Source organism: Eptesicus fuscus, chromosome 7 (assembly GCF_027574615.1).
Source record: "Eptesicus fuscus isolate TK198812 chromosome 7, DD_ASM_mEF_20220401, whole genome shotgun sequence".
Classification (NCBI taxonomy): domain Eukaryota; kingdom Metazoa; phylum Chordata; class Mammalia; order Chiroptera; family Vespertilionidae; genus Eptesicus; species Eptesicus fuscus.
This window is the reverse complement of record NC_072479.1, coordinates 49,230,038-49,251,317: the sequence shown is the minus strand read 5'-3', so window position 1 is coordinate 49,251,317 and position 21,280 is coordinate 49,230,038. Positions and strand designations below refer to the sequence as shown.

The 21,280-nt window shown below is 38.0% G+C and overlaps 1 protein-coding gene across 1 annotated transcript in view; it reads right to left on the bottom strand.

Moving 5' to 3' along the window:
• TAFA2 (TAFA chemokine like family member 2) overlaps positions 1–21,280 on the bottom strand; it is a 191,636-nt gene that overhangs the window by 108,518 nt on the left and 61,838 nt on the right. Inside the window, exon 2 of the mRNA XM_054718591.1 lies at positions 14,213–14,319. Coding sequence (XP_054574566.1) covers positions 14,213–14,318 — 106 coding nt within the window. The 5' untranslated portion in view covers position 14,319. The remainder of the gene's footprint in view (positions 1–14,212; positions 14,320–21,280) is intronic.

Here is a 21,280-nt window from a genome sequence, read left to right as displayed (position 1 = left end):
TTTACGTAAAATCACCCTTACTGTTGTTCTTTGTTTAACAAACATTGTTATGAAACACTATAACAAATACTTCTCTAGAATGCTAGCACTGGAAGACACTGAGATCAAAGATAGGCAAAGCATCTATCTATATGTATACTAGACCTCTACTCATACATATAGATGATATATTTCACATATAATGGGATTGTTCAAAGTAATTTATACATGTCAAATATTGAATACAATTAACTTTCAGAAATAATATCAAATTCTCATTGCTTTCTTTCCTTTCAAATATTCTTTTTCCTGGTAATTTATTTATGATTCATTTATTCAACAAATATGTGTTGAACATTTATTATAAGCAGATACTACTTCAGCACCAAGAAACCATCAAAATACACTAGATCTTTTTGGTCTCAGGAAACTCATCAACTTAAAAATAAGGGCACATATGCAATACCTTAATCAATAAAGACTAAAATAAAATAAAAATAAAATCCCAAATAATATAAAAACTAACAAACGACACACTTGTGTAATAAAAGTGAACACAATGAGTATTTAATTAAAGCTTACTTATTCACACACAGATAAGGACAAAGCATGTGCACATATGTATAATACCAACAGTAGAAGAAATAATAGAGACAAGTCCATCTTAATGTTGAAAAGGTAGAGTTACTAGAAAGTGCAAAAATATGTGTCAGCCTGAGAGGGTCAGTGGAAGTAGGAGATGGCATGTTGTAATGGAGCAAAGCACGTGCATGGAAGAGAAAGTGTAGGTGGTTGAACAGCAGCTCAGAGAAACAGGAGAAAATCTGTGTGGGAAGTAAGAAGGGAAGAATAACTGCAAGCTATGATCACAAAATAACTTGCTTGATGAAATGCCCCTGGGAGATGAACTGGAGTCGTTAGTTTTTCTAGAGTAACAGCTTGAATTTTGAAATTGCAGAACATTCACTGCTATAAGTTAACAGTTGTTAAAATCTCTTCATATTTTTACAGAAAAAAATTAAATACCTCTATCAAAAAAACGTGACTGTCATTCTCAGAGCTGACTTTGACCAGGCTGTTATTTTAGGTTGTAACTAAAGTTCTCATTTAATCACAAATCAAGTTTCAATTTTAACTGAAATAATATTCAAGTTACATAATCCAAGACAATAGCTCTAATCAAGTCAACCTTATATTATGAATACATTTAACTTCAGTTTTCCTTCACAGTTTTCTTACTTGAATTGTTTTGGGGTTGTGATCTTATTTATCAGAGTACAGAGTTCTCAAATAAAATCTTAAGAAATTTTTTCATAAACAAGTATGCTATATCATCTTGGTAGAAATATTAGAACGATTTTCATTCATCTTTCAAAGGTATTTTTGAACTTGAATCTAATAGTTTAGAAAAATGCTGCTAGAAGTGAAGGTCAAAAGAAAAATTGAGCCCCAAATCTTAATAATTTGAAGAAGAAAGTATGCTAAGGATTATGAAAGATCAAGCCACAATAATATTTACCATACATTAATAAGAACAGAAAAACTGTCTGTCCATCTGATATACCGAACATGCAATGAGAGCACCTATGAAGACACTCTAGGGTCTTACTACATGTACATCAGCCCAAAATTGCCATTTTTCAAGATTGACTTTGTTGTTCTTTACCTGAAGTTTCATACTTCCAAAAGGGGCCCAATCTGTTCTCTATGTTGTTTTTTATTTCAAACTATGGATTGATAGTGCTTTTAGTAGTATTTTGTCATGTGAACTCATTAAAATTAGATTATTGATCCAGTAGATTATATTAGCTCCTATTAGGGACTTTTCTAAATGATTATTAATGACAAGAAAAGAATGGTAGTACTAAGAAACAGGTACTATGGAGTAACAAAAATCATCTATGAGTCATACATTTTCCACAAGGGTGATTTCATCCCCTAAGGGGGTGAAAATTGGTTCATGGGAAATGAAAAAGAATCTCATTTTCTTTATCTATAAATCCCAGAAACATAAGCACATTAACAGATATACAGTATATTTGTGGTATGAAAATTTCAAGAGAGTGGAGATCAACTAGGAAAAAATATCTTAAAAAGCTCCCTAGAGAACAAATGAAAAAAAAAAAATGGTTGAGAAATACAGCTCTGAGTAAACAAGTATTAGCAAATTCTACTCTAAGTTAAATAAATTCAAGACTTGTTTTATTTCCTTTAATTATTGCTAGGTGATGAGGATTAGTCATAGAAGTATCTATATATATAAAAGCCCAGCGACCCTTATGGTGGAACGACCAGAGGACCAGAACAACCGGTCGCTATGATGCGCTTTGACCACCAGGGGGCAGACACTCAATGCAGGAGCTGCCCCCTGGTGGTCAGTGAGCTCCCACAGTGGGAGCGCTGCTCAGACAGAAGCAAGGCTCACAGCTGGCTAGTGCGGTGGCAGTGGCGGCAGCCTCTCCCACCTCCGCGGCAGCGCAGTAAGAAGCGAGCAGGTGGGCAGTAAGGAATGAGCAGGCGGGCAGTTAGAAGTGAGCAGGCGGGCAGTTAGGAGCAAGGGGTCCCGGATTGCGAGAGGGATGTCCAGATATCCCCCGAGGGGTCCCGGATTATGAGAAGGTGCAGGCTGGACTGAGGGACACCCCCTCACCATGCACGAATTTTTATATATTCCCCAAATAAATTATGGAATGCTTGTTCTTAGCTCACAGTATCCAGTATAGGGCTAAAAATTACTAAATATATTTCAATTAATGAATTGTTTTCAGTCAAAAGAGAACAAATGCTTTTTTTTTACTTTTCATCTTTTTTAAAACCATGAAAGTATGCAGTAATGACATAACTTCATTCAGGGACTGTCAAACCCACCAATACCAGAAACTATATCCAATTTTCTCAAATAGTAAAATTCACTCCACTCAATAGACGTGCTCTGCTTTGCGTTCATTACACATACATACACACACACACACACACACACACACACACACAAAATGTATATTTTGAATACATGAGAGAGGAACTTCAGTGAAAGATTATCCCTTTCTTAATCCAAATAAATAAAGTCATACTAGAAATAATAAGTAGGATTACTTCACTTGTTTTAACAATATTCAGAATTTCCCTACTCCTATACCTGCAAATACATCCTACACTGAAAACAAATCCCAATCCTTTAAGTAATTAGAGAAAACATATATAAAGAAAATATCTTCCATGTAATTTTTAAGCCATTTTTTAAAGGTCAATATTATATTTAATGCCAGAACACTAGAGTAACCATCATTAAAATAAGAACAAGGATACCTGTTATCACCATTGATTTTTCAAACTCTTTTGCACCTTCTGTTCAAAGTTTTGAAATATGAAATCTAAATTCAGAATATATTTAAAGGAAGAGACCATATCATATTTTTATTTATGCTAGATACTGTTAGGAACAGGAGATGCCCAGCATGAAACGCCTGGATCTCCCTTCAGCTAAGTGGTAAAGTAAATATTAAGCCACAGCAATCGACAAGAAGAAATGAAGGGCATCCAAATTGGAAAAGATGTAAAATTGTCATTATTTGCAGATGACATGATACTGTACATAGAAAACCCTAAAAACTCCATCAAAAAATTATTAAACTTAATAAATGAATTTGGCAAATAAGAAATCTAATAAAAATTATTAATAAAAGTATTAATAAAATTATTAAGTCTAATAAAAAATTATTAGACTTAATAAATGAATTTGGCAGGATACAAAATTAATGCCAAGAAATATATGGCATTTCTATACCCCAACAGTGAACTTACAGAAAGAGACTAAAATAGCAATCCCATTTACCATCGCACCAAAAAAATTAAGATACCTAGGAATAAACTTAACTAAGGAGGTAAAAGACCTCTACTCAGAAAACTACAGGACACAAAAAAGAGATAGAGGAAGACATAAATAGATGGAAGAGCATACCGTGTTCATGGATTGGTAGAATCAACATCATTAAAATGTCCATACTACCCAAAGCAATCTATAGATTCAACACACTCCCCATTAAAATACCAATGGCATATTTCACAAACTTAGAAAGAACTCTCCAAAAATTCATCTGGAATAGAAAAAGACCTTGAATAGCTGCAGCAATCCTGAGAAAGAAGAGCAACATAGGAGGGATCTCAATACCAGATATCAAGCTGTATTACAAAGCCACTGTTGTCAAAACTGCCTGGTACTGGCATAAGAACAGACATATAGATCAATGGAATAGAATAGAGAACCCAGAAATCGACCCAAACCACTATGCTCAATTAATATTTGACAAAGGAGGCAAGAGCATACAATGGAGTCAAGACAGTCTCTTCAATAAATGGTGTTGGGAAAATTGGATTGATACATGCAAAAAAATGAAACTAGTCCACCAACTTACACCATACACAAAAGTAAACTCAAAATGGATAAAGGACTTAAATGTAAGATGGGAAACCATAAAAATACTAGAGGAATACACAGGCAGCAAAATCTCAGACATTTGCCGAAGTAATATCTTCACCAACACAGCTCCTAGGGCAATAGAAACTAAAGAGAAAATAAACAAATGGGACTACATCAAAGTAAAAAGCTTCTGCACAGCAAAAGAAACCATCAACAAAACAACAACAAAGCCCACTCCCTTATCGGGGATAATATTTGCCAATGTTATCCCCGATAAGGGTTTAATCTCCAACATTTACAGGGAACTCATACAACTTAACAAAAGGAAGATAAACAGCCCAATCAAAAAATGGGCAAAGGACCTAAATAGATACTTTTCAAAAGAGGACATAAGGAAGGCCAAGAGACATATGAAAACATGCTCAAAGTCACTAATTATCTGAGAGATGCAAATCAAAACGACAATGAGGTACCATCTCACACCTATCAGAATGGCTATCATCAGCAAATCAACCAAAGACAAGTGCTGGCGAGGATGCAGAGAAAAAGGAACCCTCGTGCACTGCTGGTGGGAATGCAGACTGGTACAGCCACTGTGGAGAATAGTATGGAGTTTCCTCAAAAAACTAAAAATGGAACTCCCATTTGACCCAGTGATCCCACTTCTAGGAATATATCCGAAGAAACTAGAAACACCAATCAGAAAGGATATATGCACCCCTATGTTCATAGTAGCACAATTCACCATAGCTAAGATTTAGAAAACAGCCTAAGTGCCCATCAGCAGATGACTGGATTAGAAAACTATGGTACATCTACACAATGGAATACTACGCTGCTTTAAAAAAGAAGGAATTCTTACCATTTGCAGCAGCATGGATGGATCTGGAGAGCATTATGCTAAGTGAAATAAGCCAGTCAGTGAAAGAAAAATACCACATGATCTCACTCATTTATGGAAAATAAAGAACATTATAACTTGATGAACAAAAAGATAAATACAGAGGCAGTAAAGCATCAAACAGACTGTCAAATTACAGCGGGAAGGCTGGGGAGGTGGGGGGTGGTAAGAGATCAACCGAAAGACTTGTATGCATGCATATAAGCATAACCAATGGACCCAAGACACTGGGGGGTGAGCATGTATAGGAGTGGGGTTGGGGGGCAATGGGGAGATAGGGACACATGTAATACCTTAATCAATAAAAAAAAAAATTGAAAAAAACCTCTTTTGCACCTTCTGTTCAAAGTTTTGAAATATGAAATCTAAATTAAGAATATATTTAAAGGAAGAGACCATATCATATTTTTATTTATGCTAGATACTGTTAGGAACAGAAGATGCCCAGCATGAAATGCCTGGATCTCCCTTCAGCTAAGCAGCAAAGTAAGTATTAACTTGTAATTTGTAAATAATTATACAAATAATTAATTACAATTGGTGTGATTTTCTTTTTCTTGATTGAATATTGAACGATACAAACTTCACTATTTCAATCTTTTTTACCTCAAAAAATTCTCATTTCTGTTGATTATGTAAATAAATTGAATATGAGCAAAATGTATTAATACATTTATTTATTAATATTAAATGTAAACAATTATTACCCAAATGTGTTTATATTAGTATTAACAAACAAAATAATCTAAAAAAAATCTAACAACAAAGATTTTATGAAGTAATTTAGGGTACATTATTATAATGTTTCTTCATGTGTTTGTAGATAGTTTGTAGATATAGTATAAGTAAGTATACTTCATTTACCGCTAATTATATTGCTAAGTGAGGCGAAAAGTAAAGTTGAATTTGTACTTATCAGATGACCCCTAAAGTTCCATTCTTAGAAATGTACACTGGGGAAATTTTGCACATGTGAATGAAAATACATGTAAAATAATGTCCACAGCAGCTTTGTCAATAACAACCAACAGCTGGAAAGACCCAAATACATCAACAGCAAAAGATAAATACATCATAGTATATTCACACAATGAAATCCTATATGACAACATGGGTGAATCTCAGGAGAAAATGTCAATGATAAAAAGCAAATCACACTGAAAACAATGCCCATAGTAAGATTCCATTTTTACAAAATAAAAAGACAAAACAATATCCATTATTTAGGCATAGCAAGTCAGGAAAGAAGTACCTCTGTGGGAGGAAAGGTTATAATCATGGAGACCCATAAAGAGCTTTGAGGGGCTGGCAGTATTCTATTTCTTATCCTGGTTGGTAGTTGCACAGTTGTTTGCCTTATAATTATCCTTTTGAATATACATATGGGTTTCATGCACTATCCTGTAAGCATGAGATATCCTATATAATAAAAGCCTAATATGCTAAGTGTCCGGCCGTTTGACTGTTTGACCAGTCACTATGACGCACACTGAACACCAGGAAGCAGATGCTCCAACTGGGAAGTTAGCTTGCTGCTGGGGTCCAGCTGATAGGAACTGGGCAAGACGGGCCCGACCACCCTAGAGCCCTCCCGCGGTCCCTCCCCAGCCCCAATCGTGCACAGGTGGGGTCCTTCAGCCTGGCCTGCACCCTCTTGCAATCTTGGACCCCTTGGGGGATGTCAGAGAGCTGGTTTCGGCCCGATCCCCGCAGGCCAAGCTGAGGGACCCCACTGGTACACAAGTCTGTGCACCAGGCCTCTAGTCTTAAAATAAAAAGAAGAAAAATCAAGATATAGAAGAATAAACTCCAGGAAAAAGGAAATTTGATCTGCATAATTTAAAGCCGAATCACCAGCTCAGAGCAGCACAGTCTCTCACATGCCTAGTCTATCTCCATAAATGTATGAATAATTAAATAAGCAAATGAACACCAAGATCTCTAATATGTTTAATATGCTCATAAATTAGATATCCAGATGCCATCTGATAATTTTTATGTGGAAAAATTATGGGTGACTTGATTTCTCTTCTTGACATTTTTCTTTCTTATCAAAATTCTCAAATAAATATGTATTACTTTGAAAATTCAATAAACTATGTCATAAGATGTGTTGTTAAAAGTCCAAAATTGAGTCAGTTTATGTTATGGCCATTTTTCTTTCTCTCGGGCCATTAATATTATTGTTTTCATAAACAAGGTGCTTAAAACAATATAAATTATAAACCAAAGTTCTTGAACTGTGATACACATAATAATCAGCTATAAGCCCAAGAGAACCTAGTAATACCCTAGCTAAATTGGATCAAACACTTTTAACTGTAAGAGAACAAGCATTCTGAATATGGCCCCAGAGGATCTGCCCCAGCCCCCTCTCCCTGCAAATTGTGTGCCACAATCCTTGCTGTTTACCCTCCAGACAGTGACTGCTCTTGTAAGAACATTCTGTCTACTTAAGTTCCAGAACATTCTGTCTACTTAAGTTCCACTCCCCATTCAGATCTAGAACATTCTGTCTACTTAAGTTCCACTCCAGAACATTCTGTCTACTTAAGTTCCACTCCCCATTCAGATCTCATTTCAAAAGTCCCTTCTCTAGAAGAGATTTCCCTGATTCCTCTACATCTATATTACAATTTATATATTCTTATCCTGAAATTTTATCTTTACAGCACTTTATTGAGCAAATATTTATTTGTCTGATTATCACATTAATGTTTTTCCTTCCCAACTATACTGTTAGCTCCACAGGGCATGGATGCATGGATTGTGTTGCTTTTGGTCACTTTAATATCTCCAGAACTGGACCTAACATCCAACACTTAACAGACAATACATATTTTGATTACTGGGAAGTTGGTTGGATAAATGAGTAAATTACCAAGTGAACCAACAAACAAATGAAAAGCTACCAAAAAAATTCAATGGCTGCTCTCTCATTAGCCTTTGAACTAAAAATCATTTTTATTTTAAACTTAGTTTTTCTTTGAAAAAAATTTCAATTTAATCAAAATGTCTAGCTCAGATTAGTAATTACCTTGTATGACAACAAGGATAACATATTCGATTTCAGCTAATCAAAGAACTTTTATTCTTTTTCTCTTAGTATATAATTTTCACCTGTTTATAGGTCTTTCACAATAAATACAGATTCTTTTCCAACCCAAATATCCAATGATGGCTATATGGGTAGAGGAAGAAAAAGGCAAGAAAACATATCAACCTTCTAAGATTAATGACTATATATTATTTATTGACTATATTTTTTGTTGAGAACTTGGAATCCTAAACTGAAAGGTTTCCTCTCTGATCCACAGAATCTGAAGCTGTATCTAATGTAATTGCTTCCAAGGGGGGAATACTGCTTATACTTTCTGACTGGCTGTCACACTCCTCTGAGTTAATCACCATCCCCCATAAAACGCCCGGCTCAAAACAATTTTGATAATTCAGGGCTGAATCTCTGTGGTGGTTTGAGCAGTAAACTAATTCATCTGTGTGAGGGATATTTTAGTCCCCAAAGCTCAGAGGATTTCATTAAGCAAGTGACATTTTCTGATTTTTAGATTTCTCATTTTTCAAATCCAAATGCTCTAGATTTCTACAAGTGTTTCTACATCATGTTTAAAAATCAGAATAGCCCTAACTGGTTTGGCTCAGTGGATAAGAGCGTTGGCCTGCTCTTATTCACTCAAGGGTCCCAGATTCGATTCCAGTCAAGGGCATGTACCTTGGTTGCAGGCACATACCCAATAGGGAGTGTGCAGGAGGAAGCTGATCGATGTTTCTCTCACATCGATGATTCTAACTCTCTATCCCTCTCCCTTCTTCTCTGTAAAAAATTTAAAAAATATATTTTAAAAAATAAGAATAACACAATACTGCATTGGGTTGCTTTTGAGAGCACAAGGCCATTGCACCAGTGTTTTTGATGAGCTACCTATTCTATTTTTTATTCTCCTACATTAACCTGTTTTGTAATGACCTAATGTCTTACTCTCTTTCTTACATGCTCTGTTCTATTCACACCACTCTTCTTGCCATTTCTCCTTGTCTGCAAGCATGCTTCTACTTGAAAGCATTCATACTTATTGCTCCTGGGCCTGGAACATCCTTCCCCCAGATATATTCGTATCTGTCTCTATTGAAAACTTTAGGTCTTACCATAAGACTTTATTGAAAATTACAATTCCTCTTGAACACTTCTTATACCTCTTTATTTCTTTATTTTTTCCATAGCATTTACACAGTAAAACTTTTTATTTTCATTAACTATCTTCCCACCTCTAGGACAAAAACTCCATAAAGGCAAAGATTTTGCTTCCTCTATGTTCTACTATATTCTCATCCCTTATTGTAGGTACTCAAAAATTATTAAGTAAAACAAATATTTCATCAGAATTATCCAATCTAAAATATTCCTTATGAAAACTACAAATAGACTCTGTGAGTCTAGAAGTACTGCTTCCCAGAAAGAAGATGCTTTTACCAGGGACAAGAGTAAGAGTCCTGCTTCTCACAAAGCTACAGCTGCTGCTGCTCAGCCCCACAGACAGTGAAAAAGGAAGGAGTTAGATACTGTTGGGGTAAAGGACCATGATGATCATGAAGAAGAGGGTATCTCCTGTATACTGGGGTGGGTAAGACTATGTTAGGCTCTCAGATGATCCATTGGGCATTTCTTGACATCACCGTGACTAAATCTATATATCTAAAAGGCTAAGTGACCAGCCAACCGGCCAACCAGCCGACCGGCCAATCAGCCAGTAGCTATGATGTGCATTGACCACCAGGGGGCAGACAACTCAATGCAGGAGCTGCCGAGTTGTGGTCACTTGGCTAGCAGCAGTTCTCAGATGACGCACCTGGAACCGGAGAGGAGGGAGCCCGATTCTGGGGTACATCACCTGAGAACCACCCTATCACAATCCAGGACCCCTCAGGGGATGTTGGAGAGCTGGTTTTGGCCTGATCCCCACAGGCCAGGCCGAGGAACCCCACCAGTGCACAAATACGTGCAGTGGGCCTCTAGTATAATTACAAATGTGTTCGTACAATAACCACAGCTTAAGAGCATGATAATCCAGGGTTCAGAACCCTCAGGCATGTGATCTGAATAAAACATGAGGCAAGCCTCTTTAATGAGCAGAAGTGCTAGCTGAAGGAGAGGGGAGCCTAAAATGTCTAGGGGCGTGGGAAGATAATGAACATTGGTAATGGTCTGGTACAAAGTGCATTAGTGGGGGCCCCACTTTTGCTCAAGTACAGTTTCTTGGAAATTGTAACCAACCAGAATCTTTGATAAGCTTTGCCTGGATGGAGTGAACCTTTTTTTAAAAAACATGTTTTTATTTATTTTACAGAGAGAGAGGAAGGAAGTGGAAGAGAGAGAAACATCAATGTGAGAACCATTGATTGGCCTCCTTCTGCATGACCCCTACTGGGGATTGAACCAGCAACCCGGGCAAGTGCCCTGATGGGAATCAAATAGGCAACTTCTCAGTGCAGGAAGGACACTCAACCAACTGAGCCACACTGGCCAGGGCTGGATGGAGTAAACTTAACTGAGAAGCAAGCAGATCTGAGGGGCACAAGGAGGAGACTGCAGAGGACTATAGGCCGATTCATTACCAAGATCCTTTCTATCAGCTGTGCACCTGTCTTCCATTTGCTGTAAATGCTAGATTACTATTCATAGCCCCTCCCTTGTTTGGAGACTCATCCTCTGCTAAAGAGTAGCCACTTCCCCAAGAAGCCCCTCCCCCCCCCTACCATGGGTAATAGATCCATAGCTAATGGACACAAGGATAGATGAGGCTGTCCATCTCACCTCAAGGACGGACCAATTCTGTGGAGCAACCTGACCAGGCTGTTCTCTAGCTGAGACTCTATTTGTGCTTAGCTTTTATCTCCTGCTGCTCTCCCGGGAGCACTCTTTCAATGAATAATATAAACAAGAATTCCTGTCGTGGCTCTGCTTCTAGAGAACCTCACCTAAGGCACATGGCATATGCAAACCATCCTGGAAGAATGCATCCTAAGCAGAGGCCTATAAAATTCTCATCAATAGGATTACAATGAACATTAGCTCACAACATTTTTAAAAATCACAAATCCTAAAATAAATAAAGTATCATGAATGAGATTCACCAGAAAGAAACTGCAAATATTTCATAAAATCATGCTCCTCAGAATGTGCTTGAGACAGAGACTTGCGCACATGCACCAGGGGTACAAGATTGTTCATAGAAATATCAGTCATAATGGCAAGAAAATAGAACACCAAATGCTTATGTATCAGAAAATAAATACGTAAATTGTGGTTACTTTTGCTGTTCTATAGCATGCCATCAACTATAATAAATGCCACAAATATATTGTCTGGCAAAATAGAAAATTACAGAAAAATACAATATAATGCTATTACATAAATTCAATAACAACCAAAAATTAAGCAACATGCCATTTGGAGATATATACGTACATGGTGAAATAAAAGACAAAGGAATTATAATCACAAAATTTAAAATAGTGATTATCTTGGGGAAGAGGCAAAGGAATAAAATCAGAGTGGCAGACACAGCCAGTTTCAAGGGTATTAGAAATGTTACATTTCTCAATTGGGTGGTGAGCACACTGGTGTTCATTTTATGAACATTCCTGAAATGCACACACACATTCCACTTATTATTTTAAATGTGAAATACATTACACTAAAGGGGCATTTTGTATGGAAAATATAAAAGAAAGGGATGAAGGAAGAGAAGAATGAGGGAAAAGGAAAGTATAGAGAAATCTGTTCTCAAACCTTCATCCAAAATATCAGTGATAAGGTGAGAATGAAACACCAAAAGGGCACAAAATTCTATAATGTACTGGGTTTGGCACTTTAAGTAGGTTTTCTGAGATGTACAGTCTCTTATGTTCAAGAAGTATTTTCTTGGCAAAAATTAAGGAAAAAAACTTAGTTTCAGAGTTAGCATAGACCATAACACAACTTAAAAATTATCAAAAGTAGCTTTAAAAAGTGTATGTAATAGTCACTGCAGGGTAGTCTTCGGGCGTGAATCTCTTAGAGACCCCATCACTTGGCTTTGCAGATGGAAAGCATCTTCTTCACAAACCCTTGCTTCACCAGGCTGATGCCACAGTTCCTGTGAGTCTCCCCATCTTCAATCACCTATTTTTTATAAGCTGGGAAGGGATGTACATATATACTGAGTGGCCAGATTATTATGATCTCTGAATGCATAATAATCTGGCCACTCAGTGTATATCCTATATAATAAAAGGCTAATATGCAAATTGTCCCCTCGACCAGGAGTTCAACCAGCAGGCAGGCCGGCCAACCACCCATGTCCCCTCCCCCTGGCCAGGCTGACTGGACCACACCCATGCACAAATTCATGCACCAGGCCTCTAATATGTATATATATATACATACACACACACACACATACACACACACACACACACACACACACACACACACACACACTGAGTGGCCAGGTTATTATGTGTTCAGAGATCATAATAATCTGGCCACTCAGTGTATATCTCCAAATGGCATGTTGCTTAATTTTTGGTTGTTATTGAATTTACATAATAGCATTATAGTCCTCCAGATAGTAAGGATGACATGTCTTCTCTTGATAAGACCAAGACAGGGGGGCTGGCCCCAATGGTTTTCAACTCTTTTTAAAGGTGAGTATTTAACACTATTTTGTCCTTAAGTTTGGTTCAATGTTGCCATTTTGGAGGCATGGGGAATAATGTCCTAGGACACTAAATATCTTTTATTAATACCAATTATTAAAGAGAATTTAAAGTTTGATATGTGGATCAGTGTGTAGTATTAAAGAAAACTCTAAAATATATATAATAAACACACACAGTGGGACAAAAACAGGATTATGAAATATAAAAGACCTCTTCATAAAATTCATATTTAGAAAGATGGCTCTGGTTTAAACACAGGGGGAAAAGATTTTGTCTGATAAACATCACTCCTTCATGCCACATCTTTCCTTTCCCTGCTGTTAATGTTCCATATAATGCTAATTAAATGCACACGTGTAACTAATTTAAGTGTTACAGAATTCAAGGTGGTCTTAACTCCCCTTTCACCCCAACACAAAATCAGAAAGTAAGTTGCTAGCCTCTAGAATTTACAGAGGACTGAGAATTAAACTGTAAAATCATATTTCAGAAAAAAATCTAAATTGACTTCTCAGGTTATAAATACATGATTATGGTAGGGACAGCTCAGAAATAGCCCCATTTTCATTCACTTGGAAAGAGGTAGTTACTCATTATATCGAGTCTCACGCTCAGGAAAGAGAACAGACAGGACATAATTTTGAGCTGTCAAGCTTAAAACATGTATGAAACAAATATTCTCACTCTGTTTTATAGCAGAATTAGACTGCTAAGTATCAGACTAAATGGAGAGTCCAAATGGTGGTTTCAAAGGTACCCTGGCACAAAGAAGTGTGATTCACAAAATGCACTGACGGAAAATTTCCATATATGCATATTGTTAAGACACATGTCATTAAAAATGCTTTCATGATGAGGATGACTACAACCTGAAACTCATCTTTATTAAGTGTCAACCCAACATTCCAACATCACTCTCTTTAAGTTGTAAATGATGCGAAAGTCTGAGTCACAATTACATCCTCTTGGAACTCTATTTGCAGAAATGGCAACTGTCCCGGAAACATTTAAATAGTCATGCTTCCCCTACCAAAGCCATAGTAAGGATAGCTATCTCTGCATTTTTACTTACAGAGAATTGCCAGGGGGGCCCATATCCAGTAAAATTAATATCCCAGTGAAGATGGAACATAGCAGTCAGTGTTGAAGGAAGTCACCTGCTACAGGCAGCTGAGAAAGAAAGCAGAAGAGCTTACCTTTATGATGGTTTGCGCTGGATATGACTTTCCCCCACAAGGTTACAATAAATATTATTATTAGCAGTTTTCCTTTTGTTGCTTTCTGTAAGTATCCCTTACTCATCCTGCAAATAGAAAATAATAATAAAAATCCTAAGTGTATGAAGGCATTGCTTTTTCATTGTAATTATGCCACGTTTAAAGCTTTTCATGACACCTTAACCCATTTAACTCCTGAAAATTGCATAAAATTGCATTTATTATATTTAAAATGCTGTCCACTGTATATAAACTATGAAGAGAAAAAAAAAGATTTTCTAAGCAAAAAGATTTTCATATGAGATAAGAGAGATTCTGCCTAAGTCGGTCTTCATTCACTTAACTATAGCCTAAATCAATGAGAAATAGTACCATTTTCCTCTCCATACACATAACTTCTTCACAAAATCAAAGGCACAGTTGTTTGAATAATCTCCAAATAGTGACTTATTTTACTTTTTTTCTAAATATTCCTCCTTCAATGCCAAGTCAAATGGTCAGGGTAAGCAGTTTAGATAAAATGAGATAGATGAATTTCTGCACAGAATAAAATCACTTAAAATCTATTATTCCTAATGTGCTTTAAAAAACAAAGTCACCAGGTACAATAGCTTTGTCATTATACATCACTACTGCTGGAGATATTCAGATATTTTAATATTGTTGAACTCCTCTGTGCTGTACTTATCAGAAGTAGGAAAAATATGGAAAAGCAGATAGAAAAAGTACCAACTTAACATTTTCAAGTTGAGCACACAAAACTAAGGAAAGCAAAGAAATGTTATAAAATCATAGCTACTTACAATAAAAGTTCAACACCTACTTTCTCTAGCATTTTATAGAATATTATTTCAATTGCTCTTCAGAACAAATTTGAGATGTTGGTATAACTATCCCCACTTCATAGATGACAAAATTTAGAAATTGGCCTCAGGTAATTTTTAATAATAAAATAAAAATCCAAACCCAGAATTGTCTAATATTAAAATCCTATATTACTACATTGCTAAGAGGAAAGCAAAACTAATATAAAATATAGTCATTATGCATTTATTTTTTTAGGGAGATAAAACATATGTCCGTCACTCAGTGCCTTCTCAATTTCATTCGTGCTTGACCTGCAGATTCTTGCCTTGGTTCTACTACAAGTAAGTTCATGAGGTCAGTTCCTGACCTAGCCTGATTCCTCCTGAATTCTCCAAGTTAGCTTTCTCCTCCCACCTTTGTTTCCAATTATACCAGCTCCAAAAATATGACTCAGTGGTAGCAATGGTGGCTATACGGTTTTGAAAGGAAGCCTTTCATACTAATAAATAGGTAAAACAATAAATTAATATATAATGTAAATGTAATATACATGTATGGTAACATTTCCTAGCCTTGTGCACACTCATTCAGATGCTGAGAAAGCAACGTTGTATGATTAAGAGCATAGACTCACTCTTGAGTCTTACTGTCTGGACTTGAGTCCAGGCTCTACCAGCTTTTAATTGTGTGATCTTGTGTGGGTTTCTGATCTCGTTCTTCAGTTTCTTCTTCTGTAATATGGAATAATGCATCTGAAATGCCTGACCCACTGGCTGACATGTATAGGGATCAACAACTTTGAAGTTAGGGAATGTTCAATCATTTGGATGTTATGTTGATCCTTGAGCACATAAGAGGACAGTCCCATTTATGTGGTGAATGAAGGGAGTTTCAGTGGCATCAACAGCTGGAAGTCCTCTGTGGACCTTGTTCTTGTAACACGTCAGATCGTGTACAAAGGGATAGGTGCCTAACTTTTTAGATTAAACTGTTTGTTTTAAAATTTGACTTCCTGCCTACTGACTAATGACTTTGGACAAATTACTTAATAACTCGGAGATTTTTTTTTGTCACTAAAATGAGGATTATAATAGTATCTACTTCACAGTGTTGTAGATATGAAGACTAAATAAGATCATTCATGTAAGAGTTTAACATTATGCATAGAAGATAATAAAAGCTTAATAAGTGCTAACCCTTACTATGATCATAACTTAGATCAGCATTCTCCTAGTTGTGTCTTGTGAGGCACCAGTCCCACAGAATAATTAATGCAGTATTAGTGAAAAACATTGGGGCAAATGTATTTGTAAAATTCTGGGTTCAACAGCCCTGGCCAGTGTGACTCAGTTGATTGGATGTCATCCCATGCACTAAAAGGTTGCTGGGTTTGATTCTAGTCAGGGCACATGCCCAGGTTGTGGGCTTGATCCCTGTTAGGGGGTGTGCAGGAGGCAGCCAATTGATGTTTTGCCCTCACATTGATGTTTCTCTCTCCCCTCTTCCTTCCTCTCACTCTAAAAATCCATAAAATATATATTTTTTTAAATTCTGGGTTCAACAAATTTAAGCAGATGTTTTTAACAAGAGGCATATCTGAGTGTTTGACATTTTCCAAAAACCTCTCTCCACAGAGTAACACAGGATACAAATGCCATCAGGAAACCTCTTAGACATGTAACTATTTTCTCTCTATTCCACGTCCAGGGCGGCTAGAGAGTGGGTCCAATTCCTGAGTAGAGGCGGCTGGGGATTGAGAAATAAAAGAAAGAGACAAGACACAGAGATAGAAAGAAAAGCTGGGGCTGTGTGGACCGCTGCCCTCTTCTGATGGAGAGACAGTGACCCAGAGCTGATGCAGCATGTTTATTTTAGACTCCCAAATACCAGGAAGTTTCACCAAAAGGTCAAGACAAAGGAGATTATTTGCATTCTTGAGTAGGCCCTGAGCATTCCTGGTGCTAGGCTGGATTTAGATATCAAAACCCACTTCCCCACACCATGGGCTGAAATGAAGGTCAAGCTGACAACACCCTTGCCCTTTTGGCAAGGCATGTTCCCAAGGTGTGGCTTTGCCGACACCACTGGGTTCAGCTGACAATAATTAAAGAATGCCCATGCGCCTTCCCAGGGGGCCCTCTACATAGAGAAATCTGTTATAAAATTCTTCCCTCAATAGACAAATGCCCATTTTCAATCTTTCATCGCCTTTGTTTCCCCTCAGCCTTCTTACTACTAACTTTGTTATGATACTCTACATTTTCTCACTTTTTGCCAATGATCTTGCCTCCCCTTCTACATCCAATCCCTGCAGCTTTATTGTACTGCATATCATCTTTAAAAAAGCAGCAGTTTAGCAAAACTCATCTGACAAGAGCTGCTTAGCATAATTCTTGATAATAGCTCTCCCATATCAAATGGTCTCTGCTACAAGGTCAATGACCCATTGTATTTGCCATTCCACTATGCACCCACCAAATGGGATGACAAAACTGACAGCTGGTCAAACAGATAACTAGACATTTGAAAATGGAAACACCCACAACGTCACCAGGCTGTCAAACTAAAAGAAAAAGCAGAATGAAGGTCAACATTTGGAGGTCTCTAAAGACCCATGTCTTCTCCCTCTTACCAACCCCATCCCTGACCAGTCAATTACCATCTTCTCTTAATACTACTTCCTCAATATCTCCTAAATGTATGCACTTATTTCCATCCCTATGGCAATACTGTAGACTACCAAAATTTTCACAGGTTACAGCCTCCTAACTGGACTTCCTGCCACCAAAATTGCCATCTTCTGGAACTAAAGGCAGGCTTGGTAACTGCCTTTTCCACAACTATATTTGCAGTATTTAGCACTTTGTAAGGGCCTGATAAACACTGTTGACTGAATGTAATGCATTCTCTGTGCTAACTACCTCTCTGTGCTGTAGTCAAATATGTAACTATGATCACGAGACACCCTTCATAAGATTAAAATCTTCACATGATTCCCCTCTACATTCAAAGGTAGAAAATGCTATAATCCTTAGCAAGGTATAAAAACCTGTATAGGTTTAAAAAAATTGTTTTTGACTCATTATGTCTCTAATCTGATTCTATGCTGTTCTTCCCATCATTTTATTTTAACTCTACTAAATTTCCTCAATGCTTTCCAGCATACCTCACCTCCATGTCACCTGAAACATATCAGCCACCCACCCCATCCCCCATCCACTCTTCAGAATGCTAACTGTTATTCACTGGTCAGAGTGCAAGTTAGAATTTCTCCCATTGGATTTGTCCAAGACCATGTTGAGCACCCTTCTTTATGCACGACAGCCATTTGCCACACTGCATTATTATTTTCCATTTACTTATCTCCATCCTCCACTCTAATATAAGATCCCTAAAGATCCCACAGGGACTGTGTCTAATACATTTGTGAATACGTACAGCCTGGCCCAAAGTTGAGCTTAATAACTGGAAAGTGAATATTTATTGAATGTTGGTGGTGCCTTACACCCAAATATATTGTGTAGTTGTCAATGTGAGGAGGAAGAAGTGTGTGTCATTTCTTTAGGATGAAATGATAAAAGGACAAAGAAGAAAAATGTAAAAAAGAGGTCGGGGAGGGGAGATGAGAAAGGCAAACTGGAAGAGAAGAAAGAACAGAGAAATCCAATCTGTAATGAGAGCTTTATTCTGATTTTTAAATAACAATCACGCTGAGAGAAGGAAGAGTTTTGAAAAAGGGGCAGTATCAAAGAAGAAACCCAAAGAAACAAAGGCTGAATGGCATGTTTCTTCCTGATCTTGAGTGGGAGCCACAGGAGGGGGCATTCACTTCCCATTCAATGTGCTACCCACCAGGCCTCAGTTTAAAATTTCCCACCACAGTCAAGGGTCCAACACACTTTCAGAATTGTCACATTCACCTGTAAAAACAACAAAATTTAAGTGGAGTTTTTAACAGCAAAAGCTGAGGGGAAAAGAAACAGGAAACTGCAGGATAAATACACACAGAGAAGGAAACCTTGAAATTGCTCCCCAAGCAGCAGCAGCCTGCACACAGCACAAGGGAAACGGATAATTGAGAAATGGTAACCTTGGCAGTGAAGGATGCTGAAGTGAAAAGTTGTCAAAGTGGCAGACTGACAATCACATCTCAGACTTCCTCCCACTCTTCTCTTCTGTATTCTGTTTCAGTTAGACTCACTGAGATGTAGACTTTTGGATGATACTGAAACCCTCCCCCTCCTGACCTATGCTAAAAGTGCATTTAATAGTAAATAAACAAGAATTAAAAAACTGTTATGCTATTAGAAAAACCATTTCCCCCTACAAACAGAAAGTAAGCTTAACTGGTCTAAAGAAGAGAAATGGAAAGGAAAAGGGGAGAATCTTATACAGAAAGGAGATAAAAGCTGTCCTCTGAGCTTAAGGCACTTCTGTGGAAATAAAGGTCATGTAAGGCAATACATATAAAAGGCTCTTTAGCACACTTCTCTACAATGATCTAATATTCAAACTAACCTGGTGTTAATTAATTAGAATAGCATGGATTTCAACAGCCAAAACTAGTACAGGAATCAACCCTTGAGGTAAAATACTCTAATCGATAAGGCGCATTCCTTTTGTCTCATAGGGATCAGAATGATCTTTATAAAATGTAAATAAGATCACATTACTCCACCTCACACCTTACTTAACATCCCAGAATTTACCCACCCATTGATGAGAGAGTAAAATGTAAATTTCTTACCAGAGAAAAGGCTCAAGCTTCTCCCTCTCTGACTTCAGTTCACATCCCTGTTCCCTTTGTTCCCCGTTGGCCTGCCCTCTGTCCCTTGTGCCAAGCATGATCTAGACCTTACGCTAAATGTTAGCTCTGCCTGAGGCTCTTCCTCCCATCTCTGTGTGGTGAGCTTCTGTTTATGATCATCTCTGCAGAGAGCACCTCTTGACCACTCTGCCCTCCAGATGCAAAGATACCCACCCCACAGCCTCTCTTTCTCCCAATATTCTGAGGTATTTTATTTATTACAATATGAAATTACCTTATTTACATATTATACATTTAAGCAGTTTATTTGCTTTTTTCTCCCACTAAAATGTAATTTCTATGAGGGTATATACTGTCTATTTAGCACTACTCCAGCAATGGAACACCATCTACAATGTTCAATATCTACATGTTCGATGAAGGAATGTGCGTATTGAATATGTAATCATAACAGAATAGATGAATCCTTTCTAATGGGGAAGTTTCATTCCTTCTTTTAATTTAAATGATTAAATTTCTACTATATTCATCAGCTAGGAATGCCAATGGCAAGAACAGTGCACATATTGGTGGAGTGATACAATATAAAGTGAGAAGAGGAGTAAGTGGGAAGATGAAAAAATGGAAACAGTGTCTTGATTAATCTCTTAAGAAACACACAGAGAATGGAAGTAAAGGAAGAGTGGTAGCTAGAGAGATTTTAATAAGTTGATGGGAAAGAGTCAGAAGGAAGAGAGAAGTTAAAGATACCAAAGTGAGAGTAGACTATAAAGATTAAAAATTTTTGTAAACTTTTATATTCTACAAGTATATACTATTATTACAATCCTATCTAATAAAGAGGGAATATGCTAATTGACCATCACTCCATCACAAAGATGGCTGCACCCACAGCTGAGGCCAAGTTCCCTTAAGGAGCCTTAACGAGCAATCAGCAGGGACCTGAGGCTACACCCTCCCGTGCCCCCGTGGGGCTTGACAGGGAACCTCAGGCCACACCCCCCACCCAGCAGGGCTTGACAAGGGTCCTCAGGCCGTGCCCCCCACCCGGCAGGGCTTGACAGGGAACCTCAGGCCGTGCCCCTCGCCCTGACATCAGGCTGGGGGACCTCAGGCTGCACCTCCTGCCTTGGCACCAGACCGGGGGACCTCAGGCCACACCCCCCACCCCAAAGCCAGGCCAAGGGACTGAGGCCACAACCCCCGCCTAGCGGGCCTTAACGGGGGACCTCAAAATGCACCCCCCACCAGGTGGGGCTTGACAGGGTACTTCAGGCCACGCCCCCCCACCCTAGCACCAGGCCGGGGGACCTCAGGCTGCATCCCCTGCCCCAGCACCAGGCCAGGGGACCTGAGGCTGTGACCCCCTGCCAGTGGGGCTTGATGGGGGACCTCAGGCCATGCCCCCCACCCAGCGGGGCTTGACATGGGATCTCAGGCCATGTCCCCCACCTGGCGGGGCTTGACAGGGG